General features: G+C 47.3%; 1 protein-coding gene across 2 annotated transcripts in view; it reads right to left on the minus strand.

Moving 5' to 3' along the window:
- LPCAT2 (lysophosphatidylcholine acyltransferase 2) overlaps positions 1-6,131 on the minus strand; it is a 30,480-nt gene extending 24,349 nt beyond the window's left edge. For both annotated transcript variants that reach the window (XM_066327855.1, XM_066327856.1), the window contains exons 1-2: positions 6,012-6,131; positions 515-654 (exon numbers count right to left, since the gene is read on the minus strand). In XM_066327855.1, coding sequence (XP_066183952.1) covers positions 515-654; positions 6,012-6,131 — 260 coding nt within the window. The remainder of the gene's footprint in view (positions 1-514; positions 655-6,011) is intronic.
- Positions 6,132-10,979: the final 4,848 nt, after the last annotated feature.

The following is a 10,979-nucleotide window of genomic DNA, read 5'->3' on the forward strand; positions in this document are numbered from 1 at the left end:
CCAAAAGGCAACTTCAGTACTTTGAGGTCAGAAGTGAGCGACCAAAACCCAGAACCCACAGAAGCAGCTGTGAAATACCACTTCAAGGGCAATGCAGCTGAGAGAACTGTCAAAGCTAATTTTGTCAGAGAGACATAGCATAGCAGAAATGACAAAGGCTACACAGCACCTTAGCCTATGTCATGTTACAAAGTACTTGCTTAATGAATTTCTTTTCTCAAATATTCCTGCTAGAATTATTACTTAAGTCTTGGCTAACAGATAGTCTATAAGTGTTTTTATAATTTTTTTAGTCTCAAGACAACCAAAAATCTACCTATTAAAAAATACCATTTTCATCATTGTTGTAAAATATACTCATTAAAATTTTGCTTCATAGAAACAGGTAAAAAAACTTGAGGAATCCTCTAATCAAAAGGAGGAGTGAAAGGGAAAAAAAAAGCTTTAGACCCTCGCTTTGTGTTATTAGGAAAAAAATAAGCTTAGTTTTCACAAATATTGGTCACTTTTTCACCTTCTCCATCCTTTCAGTGGCAGAAATCCTCTTCCAGGCTGACAGCAAGTTGCAATTGATGCAGACAGCCAAGCTAGCAGTAAAATGAATACGATGCATATGACACGGAGGGGAAGCAAAATAATCCCCTGGAGAACAGTCTGGAAAACAAGAGGGGAAAATCTTAAGAAATGGTATCAACAGCAATGACTCTGTTATCTGTGTAGTTACTTTACAAAGATTTTAAAGTACTACCATTATTGCTTTGTGATTTAATAAGGGAAGCTTTAATGATACCAGTGCTCTTATGGGAAGTAATTAATGGCATTTCATTTTCAACTTTTGAGTTCCCATTTCAGGAAGTACTGGAATATCCAAGTATTTACATTTTTGACTTGGATGTGGCTAGACACAGAGGGTAAACTACGTTTGCTGGCTCCAGTTTATATTTGGTCCTGGTCTGCAGCACACAACCAGCTCAGATGAGTCTGCCCAAATGACACGTATCGCCACTGCAGAGCTTTTTATCACTAGCTGCCTATCTAGAAGTCAAGTGGGATCATTAAGATGACTAATTGTACTCTTGTCCTTCCAAATGGCATATCCTGTGTTGAGTCACGATATTGCTGCAAGTGATCCTCACTACTGCTCCAGGGAGCTGTGCACACACAACACAACACCATTTCCCCCAGTTGGGAATTGAGCAAAACCAAGGTTTTAGTTGCCCTGATTGCAAATAATCCTCAAACATCATCCCCTGCCCTCCCAAAGGAATCTTTTGCTTGTGTATTTTCATGCGTAGCTCCAGGAAACAGGTGTATCAGCACCATGTACCACAGGCAGCTCTGGTACAGGGCAGGAAGAAATTCTTAATTGTTTTACCCCAGCACAATAGGTTAGAAAGTGTATCCTGAAGGCTAGCCTTTATGGTGCAGCAAGCACTGTGCAGACTGCTGGGGCTGGGAGGGAGGTGAGCTGTGTGAACATCTCAGAGCCATTCCTGGGGATCCTGCAAAGGGTTCAATTGCCTTTGGCACTAACCCAGCTCAGCTGCCAACAATGATGAGGACCAGTCTGTGTGCAAACCTATGCACGAAACAAAACACACCTCAAAAGAACTGTAATAGTGATTTTTTAGAATTTATTTGGGCTGTTTCTTCAAGTCCCTCAAAACTTATGGCAGTGTGTCAGACTGACAGGTCCACCAGTTCAAGTGTATGGGAGAAGTTACTGAAGGAGAGTTAAGAGAGTTTTAACTTTTTCTTTTGAGCTTACTACACGTTATGCTTTACTGGTTTTTAAGAAAATCCACAACTGAACAAGAGAGTGCCCCTCTCTCAAAATCAACTTTTCTAGTCAGCTCTTTAACAATGGCCTCTTACTGTACAGAAAAAGCAAGACTTTTTGTCAGTTTTACAAAATAGTTTGCAACCTCCTAGAGCCATGGTTATTAACATCACAGTGGATTTTGATTTACATCTTTTCTTTAAAAAGTGTAGTATATTTGAAAACAAGCACTGTAGTGTATACTTTTTCCAATTTTTCATACAGTCAGTTGCTTCTAATTTTCCTTTCACCAACACAGTCCTTTCCCTCCCACCCAATCCCTTCCATCTTCATGTAATATCTGCTTATCCTCCTCTTGTCAATATTCAGGAGAGGCTCTGCCATCTGGCTCTAAACCCTCTGACACTGATGAGGATTAAGATGAATTTAGGACCTTCAGGACTCGCTTCTGTGCTACCACGGGCACAGTAACAACAGACAAAACGTGACAGTGGATACACAGAGTAAATGAAGATAAAGCATGATAAGCAGGCACACTGTGCTGATGTTTATGTTCTCCAAGCACATACAATGTGTTTCCAGGAGATATCTGAACACAGAGGTCTGATTATTCCTTTTATTTAAAAGTTCTGTGTAACTAGTTAGGGAATTTTAACCATAACTTTATGGACAACAGGTAAAGGACTGCTCCAGATCACAGAAATGAGCAGGACAGGTTTGACCCTAGAGATTTATTGCCTCCACTCATGCTGGTGCCAGCTGTGGCAAATATGAAAAAGTCAGGTAGGAAGATAAACAAACAGAGATGCCTTGCTTGTCTCCCAAAATTAGGTTTGGGGGTATTTATTCTATATGCATCCTCTTTTACTATGATCTATAGTCCATTTCAGCTGCATTCAGTTATCCAAAATGCGCAGTGCAAGCATAATCAGTGTTGTTTAACTTAAAATAATGTTTTTCTTCGTGAAAAAAAAAAAATGTACTGACCTAAAATGAAAAATAAAGGATGCATTAGCAAAAGCAAAACAATCCCTTCTTCAAAACTTTAATAAATTCATTAATCTATTTTAGGCAGATGCACAGGTGGTACTGATTTGCTGATGCAAACTATTGGCTTTCTAGGTCACTGTGTAATGAGGCAGAGTTGGTTTCTGCTCCATCAGCTGCAGAGTAGGGCAAGAAAAGGACAGAAAAGAGAAAGGTCAAGGTAGACTAAAAAAGAGAAAGCATAGGAGAAAAACATGCAGAGAAAAATACGAAGTTTAATTACTACTCAGTAGGATCAGAGCCATTCCAGCTTCTGTGCAGTAATCACCAAGATAGAATTATTCTGAGTCACCCAAAGAACCTTTTCCCACATACTGAATCACCCATGTACTTTCTGTTTACTGTGTCTGCAGTAACTGCATATCCTGTCACTGCAGCAGTCCTGGCAGTCCAGGTCCCACTCCCATAGCTGACTGATACCTGATCAATACATGGATTATGCCTCCACTGATGGTAGGAACCTGCAAAGTGGAAAAGCAGGTCCATCAGAAAGCCACAGAATTCCATATGAATTTTTGTTCAACTTTAGCTGCTGTCCAGTTCCATAGGAAGCAGCAGCAGAGCAGGCTGGGGACCAGAATAAAGCCCAGCTCTCACTGAAATACTCTGACCCCTGAAGCTGTGATCAGATGGATTGTCCCCCACATCAGTACACAGGGCAAGATGGTGTTCCATGAACATCCAGAGGATGCCACAGCTCTGCCAGGCAGTCCAGCTGCTTGCTTCCAAAAATACTGCTTTTATCATGCTGGTTGTGGTATATTACATAGTTCACCACTGCAGGAGTCCACTGAGAGTCTCTTCTGCAAAAACGGGAATCCAGTAATGACTTACCTAGAATTTGTGCTTTGCATTTGCAGTTCAGAAGTTAGGACAGCAAGTGAGCAATCAGGAACAGAAGAACTAAAACTAAAACCCAGGAAAAATCTCAACAAAGAGTTGCAGCCAACTTCAGTCAGAGGGTGGAAACCAGAAGTATTTGACAACTGTTTTAAAACAGTTTAGCACATGGAGATGTTTAGCACAGCCCAGCTGATCCTTGCTTTGCACATTCTAAAGAATGACAAATAAAAGTGACGAATAAAGGGTGGCTTGTAAACTATTAACAAGGACTGGCAAGACATTGTAAAATCTTCTCACTCCACTTTTCAGTTTGGCTTTTTTTATATTTGAAGCTAAATGAAATGCAAATAGCTACCCTGTCTCACTTTCAAGCTCCATTCATCAGGCACACAGCAGCCTTACATTCAAGGTCACCAACACTGAGAAATCCTACTGTGGACCCCCTAAGAAAGAGGGTTTTGAAATTGTATGTTTCTACTGGTGTATGTTAAAGGAATAGTACAGAGTGGGGAGACATAACAAGACTATCCTTACCACGCAAGAATGAAGAAACACTACACCTGCTGTGAGTGGAAAGAGAAGGGAGACTTCCCTTTTCTGAAGTTTATACTAACACTGTCTGGTAAGGCCTTGACTCCCAGCAGGTCTGACTGGCAGTGCTGAGCAAGAGAGGAGCAGAGGTTTACAGGACAAAGCAATCAGCAGAAAGTATCCTAGTCCTTATGACCACAGGGGAAAAAGAACAGAAGGGAGCAAACCACAATACAAAAAAGGTTCTCTTGTGTGATTTTCTGCCTTACAATTCTGTGACTGTTTTGCTCCTCAGCTCACTAGCACCAGGTCCTAGCCCAGATGGGTGCTTTTCCTTCCAGGTGCATTATGGAGTTATTATGCCAGCTTTTGAAAGTAGTCTGTGCATCCTCCAGAAAGGACAGCCAGCACAGAAAGCTGTCCATTTCTGGAACCTCATTAAGAAACTAGTTTCTTCAGGGTTCATGCCTAAAGCTACTGATTAAAATGCACTTAAAATGTGATCCAAACTGCTAGTAAAACATAGGGGAATAAAAGGACTTGAAATTGTTTTCCAGGTTTCTCACATATCCTCTACCCAGCTACCTTCAGGGGAAACATTGTTTATAACTTGAGGAAGATCTATGTGAAACATAAAATATTTAGTTGTACGTCAACTTCAGATATTTATAATCACCAGCAGAAAATACTGTTATTTCACCTACACGCTGATGTCCTCAATCGTATATTCACGTTTAGTTCATCAGGTAATTTTTAAAGAATGTTTTTTTAAATCAAAGCTTTTTCAGTTGTATGAGTATCCTCTAAGTTTTATGTGTGCAGGTACACAGGTCACACTGGGACAGCACTCAGCTCAGAGGCCTGATTCAATTCACCCAGTGGCACCTGTCAGTAACACAGTGGAATCTGGGGTACCATGTTTTGTTGCACACCCTGCAATATGGAGCCAAGAGATCACTCCCTCCTCCCCAACCCAGGCTTAAAATCAGCCTAAAGCTAGTTAAGCACCTGAAACAGCATGACTGAAAAAGTTATCTTCTATTTTAGCTTTCCATATCAGAGAGAAGTTGACATCTTCACTTTAGAGCTGAGGCATCTGACATGACTGACTGACAGGCAGTATTTAATTCTTGAAACAGGACCCCTGTTTTCTCTAGGAATGATGTGTTATCAGCAGTGACTGCGCAAATATTTCCAAAAGCTTGTTTTAAATCTTGTGTTGAAAGTTTTAAGTTTGAAGTCAGTAAGCCTTTGTGTATGTGTGGAGCAAGCATTCAGCTTGTGTACAGTGAAAAGCTGAAGAATTTAATTTCAAAATTAAGTTTCAAAAACAGTTCATTATGCTGTCCGCCTTTGCATCTTTGACCGTTTACATAACTTCCCTGCGTATCTGCTCTCTAGATTAGACCAGGAAGCACACTGTGCCGTTCAGGGGAAGGAAATGCTCTCAGCAGCAGCCTGTTCCCGGCCAAGCCCGGAGCCGTAGAAGGGACCCGGCGCTGGGCCGCTGTGGGCGCGGGGCACGGGCGGCGCTGGGCAGGCTGGGCCCCGCAGCCCCGGCTGCCGGCGGCACTTTCAAACCTCGCTGGCTCACACGGCGCTCTGCCCCGCCGAAGGGGCTCCAAAGCGACCAGTGCCCCCCACCCGCAGCGCCGACAGCCCCGCGGAGGCCGGGCCGCGGCACGGAGCGCCGGTTCAGAGCCGCGCCCGGCCCGAGCCGTGCCCCGGGGCGCCGCGCCCGCCGCGCTCCCGTGCGCATCCCAGCCCGGGGCGGCCCCGGCGGCATCTCCCGCCCGCCCCCCAGCCTTACCCGCAGCTTGTCGCCGGCGCCGAGGCGGCCCGGGTGCACGAAGGGGTTGGGGACGGGGGGCGGGCTGAAGGACTGCTGCCTGGGCAGCGGCAGCACCCGCGGCGCCATCGCCGCCGCCATCCCCGGCGGCTGCGCATGAGCCGGCGGCGGAGCCCGGGGCCAGCGGCTCCGGCCGGCCCTGCCCACCGCGGGAGCCCCGCCTCGGGCAGGTGAGGCCGGGCGGGCGGTGGCCGTGCTGCGGCTGCTGTGCCCTCCGCCCTGCCCGGCGCTGGGCTCCGTGTCCCCTCAGCCCTGTCCCGCGCTGGGCTCCCTGTGCCCTCCGCCCTGCCCGTGCCCTGCCCGGCGCTGGGCTCCCTGTGCCCTCAGCCCTGTCCTGCCCGGCGCTGGGCTCCCTGTCCCCTCAGCCCTGTCCCCTCCGCCCTGCCCGTGCCCTGCCCGGCGCTGGGCTCCCTGTCCCCTCAGCCCTGTCCCGCGCTGGGCTCCCTGTGTCCTCCGCCCTGCCTGTGCCCTGCCGGGCGCTGGGCTCCCTGTGCCTTCAGCCCTGCCCCTCGCTGGGCTCCGTGTCCCCTCAGCCCTGACCCGCGCTGGGATCCCTGTGCCCTCCGCCGTGCCTGTTCCCTGCCCGGAGCTGGGATCCCTGTCCCCTCAGCCCTGCCCTGCCCTGTCCCTCGCTGGGCTCCCTGTGCCCTCAGCCCTGCCCCTGGCTGGGCTCCCTGTCCCCTCAGCCCTGCCCGGAGCTGGGATCCCTGTCCCCTCAGCCCTGCCCGGAGCTGGGATCCCTGTCCCCTCAGCCCTGCCCGGAGCTGGGATCCCTGTGCCCTCAGCCCTGTCCCTCGCTGGGATCCCTGTCCCCTCAGCCCTGCCCGGAGCTGGGATCCCTGTCCCCTCAGCCCTGCCCTGTCCCTCGCTGGGCTCCGTGTCCCCTCAGCCCTGCCCGGAGCTGGGATCCCTGTGCCCTCAGCCCTGCCCGGAGCTGGGATCCCTGTGCCCTCAGCCCTGCCCGGAGCTGGGATCTCTGTCCCCTCAGCCCTGCCCGGAGCTGGGATCCCTGTCCCCTCAGCCCTGCCCGGAGCTGGGATCCCTGTGCCCTCAGCCCTGCCCGGAGCTGGGATCCCTGTCCCCTCAGCCCTGCCCGGAGCTGGGATCTCTGTCCCCTCAGCCCTGCCCGGAGCTGGGATCCCTGTCCCCTCAGCCCTGCCCGGAGCTGGGCTCCCTGTGCCCTCAGCCCTGCCCGGAGCTGGGATCCCTGTGCCCTCAGCCCTGCCCGGAGCTGGGCTCCCTGTCCCCTCAGCCCTGCCCGGAGCTGGGCTCCCTGTCCCCTCAGCCCTGCCCGGAGCTGGGCTCCCTGTGCCCTCAGCCCTGCCCGGAGCTGGGATCCCTGTCCCCTCAGCCCTGCCCGGAGCTGGGATCCCTGTGCCCTCAGCCCTGCCCGGAGCTGGGATCCCTGTCCCCTCAGCCCTGCCCTGCCCGGAGCTGGCCAGCGCCGTGCTCACGGCAGCTGAGGCGCGTTCTCCGGGTGCGATCCCAGGGCGATGGATGTTCATGAGCACTGGGAGAAACGCGGGCCGGTATCTGAGAGAGGAGAGGGGCAGGCGCGGTCATGGCGCACGGCACAGGTAGTTTCTAGGAGAATGGTGCATTTTCACCACTGCAGGCATTCACCATTTAGGGCTGGTACAGTGATTCTGGTCCTTGAGCACTACAGATGAGGTCCACAGATCCGCTGCAGCCTTTCTTTGCGTGCGGGATGCCCGTGGGATCCCGTCCCGCAGCCCGCCCCGAGGGATGCGCCAGGAGCGGCTCTGCAGGGGCGGTGCGGTAAAATGCCGTCCTCAGGCACCTCCTGCCGGGCTGCTGCTGCTGGGTTCGGCCCGAGAGGAGGCTCCACGCTGACCACATTTAGGAAGCAGGCGTCTGGGTTCTCACAGCAATCCGGCCGCTGGTGCGGCTGAGCCGCCAGCCTGTCTGTGCAGCCAGCGCTGGGCACAGCCCGCTGGCCTCTTCCCCGACACTGGTTCACACACTTGGTTCTGCTATGGTGCTTTTCCAGTTTCTCCTTCACGTGAAAATGTTGGTACTTCCTGGCACAACAGTCGTCTGTGTGTTGCCAGACTGTTCCCGTTGCTCTAATGAAACTAATTATAAACATCTCATAGTTCAGTTCCCACTCTGACGTCTCTGCTTCCATAAAGATACCATCAACATTCACAAAACTTTATTATAAAATTATTATTTGTGTTTTGCAACTGCAGGTGCTTAAGGAGTTGTCATAATGATGTATTTGGGCTAACTGAAGGCTGCCTATAATGGAAGCTTGATGAGTGTAGGATTTCCCTTGGCTGGTTTCCAGGATTTCCCTGTGATTGCCAGTCCTTGAAACCAGCATTGTCCTCTGAAAAAGCTGAGAGCAGTGAATAAACTGGATCAGCATAGTCGTCACAGAAATAAGGCTGGGGGGAGCTCCAGAGGAGAGAGATCAATTCTAGCTCTACCACTCTTGACAGATGATTTTACAAAGTAAAATTTAAAAGCCCATGACTTCCCTAGCTGATCCATTCCAGCACTTCTCTGTTAATGTCTTGAAATGATTTTTTTCTGTATCTGAGAAGAATCTCTGTTATTGCAAATGATATCCATCCTCAGTGGATGCAAGAACTGGTCCCTTTCCACTCTGCAGCTAGTTTTTGCACACTTGTGTAGTGTTATGATTCTCTTATGCTTTCACCAGACTAATGTTTTCAGATTTTCCCTCCCAGGTAATAGTTTCTACATATCTGAGCATACTTAAATCTTTCCTCTGGCATTTCTCCAGTGAGTCCACATCTTTCTTGAGGTACCCAAACAGGAAATATTACTGATAGGAGGCCTGACCAGTGCAACTGAGTGGGCAGGAAGGATTAATTTGTGTCTGACAAATTATATTGTATTACTATATGATATTGTCATTTTTTTTTCCACTAGCCTTATCCTGTGACTCACACTGTGGCTTTGCAGACATGATGCTTTTCATAGGTAGGTTAGTGTTTCTGGTGACTTGTACATTTATCGAAAACAACAATATTGATTATAAACTTTCTGTTCTTCTAAGGCTGATTAGCTATAGCACCGTTTGAAAGGCTTAACATCACAAGTACCAAAATACAAATAGACTGCAAAAAAATGTGACATAATGTTTATTAAAATATTTAGTTTATTTATTAAAATATTTAGTTCTTTGGCTGAATTGAGGTCAGCACCTTTTTTGAATAAGAATTCCTTTTTTGTCTGTGAATCTATGGTAAAATGAATCTTGATCAATGCACCGCTAATGTAAAACACCACCAAGCTTCTGCAAAACTGATATCTGGAATCTTTCACCAAAAAGCTTTATATGGTGCTAAAGATGGACATTAAGAGAATAAGTAGCATTAACTTGCTGCTCATTATTTTTCTTGGTTGAAACTACAGCTTTAGTTTTGCAGGTCACTAGGACAGCATATGTTTTTCCTATACCTTGATTCTGCCTAGAAACTGTAGAAAAGAGGCTCTGGAGCAGGTGTAGCTTCTGTATACAATCCAAATGAATCATATTAGTGATGCATGAAAACCCAGTACACATTTCTCTAGTGTAAAAGAGGAATTATTCTCTCTCATAAACAGACACAGCTTTCTTTAAAATGTATGCAGCTTAATACTGCATAATATAAATTGTACATATGCAGTCTAAAATAGACTAAGATATCTGCCTTATCATAGCTGCCTTTGGGACAGTTTACCCTCTTCCTCATTTTTGTAGAAACTAACTTATATACTCTAACTTATCTTCTTATCATAAAATGTGCAATAGGAAAAAACATATTCTGCAGAATATGAAATATTTGCAACCCCTTTTTTTTTTTTTTTAAACTCTTTTGTTGGTAATTCCTAATCTGAACCAGGGGCTAAAAGAATGTGCCCTTTTTAACACTTGTCTGTTTAATTTTTTTTGACCAGGGCTGTTGTTTTACCTTTATAAAAACATGTGTACAAAGACATTTTTGGTATTGAAAAGCTGCTCGTGTTTGACCTGCTCCCTGCTGTTGCCTGACAAAAATCTGCCATCTCCTGGCCCGGCCGTGTAACGCTGCTGCACACAGCAGTTGGGGCGCATCTGTTCACTGCTTGTAAGAAAAACAGCTCCTCTCAAGGACTAACTAAAAAACGTCTTCATGCAAAGTGCCATTCTGTTTTTCTGGTTTCTTTCTGTGGTACTAAATATGAACTACTTGTGAGAAATGTGTATGAGGACAGCAGTAGATGGCCATGTTTTTCTCTTCTAAATTCAACAACTTCTTTCTTGCTTTCTTGCTTTCTTGCTTTCTTTCTTGTTTTCTGGCTTTCTGGCTTGCTTTCTGGCTTTCTTTCTCTCTTGCTTGCTTGCGTTGTCTGGGCCATGGTCCCCTAATGCCAGTTTAGTTTGTCCCTTCCTCCTGGAATAATGCCTGCCAACACCTTCTAAGTGCCCATCTGGGCCCAGCTGCCAGCGTGTTCTCTCCAGCCATCAGGGCAGCCAGAAAGTGTGATACAAGTCACATGAAGTTTCCCTTTCTCCACCTGGGACAGTCTTCCAACATTATCCTGGTAGGTTGTGTATAATCAAAGATCTTTCTGCCCTTCCTCTGCCTCTGTCCCTTCTTCCCTAAATGTTAGACTTACTGTGTTTGTGTTATATTCCTTATATTGATGCACATAAGGTTCACAGTGTTTGTTTGGTAAATTTACAAATGCTTCATTCGATTTGAGAGTTTTTTCTAGCTGTTATTGTCAGAGAAAAGTTGCTGTCCCCGGTGTGTTATCCATGCCAACCCATAAGTGCAGGTAAAAGAGTCCAGTGTGCTGCACCAAAGAGGAAAACTTCATGCTGAAAGTTCCCTGAAGCTTCTTCTGCTGAATTCTCTTCTCTTTGCAATGCTTAATGGACATAAGGCAAATAAGTCAGAGGCAAGAACC

This window comes from Sylvia atricapilla, chromosome 12 (genome assembly GCF_009819655.1).
Source record: "Sylvia atricapilla isolate bSylAtr1 chromosome 12, bSylAtr1.pri, whole genome shotgun sequence".
NCBI classification, from domain to species: Eukaryota; Metazoa; Chordata; class Aves; order Passeriformes; family Sylviidae; genus Sylvia; species Sylvia atricapilla.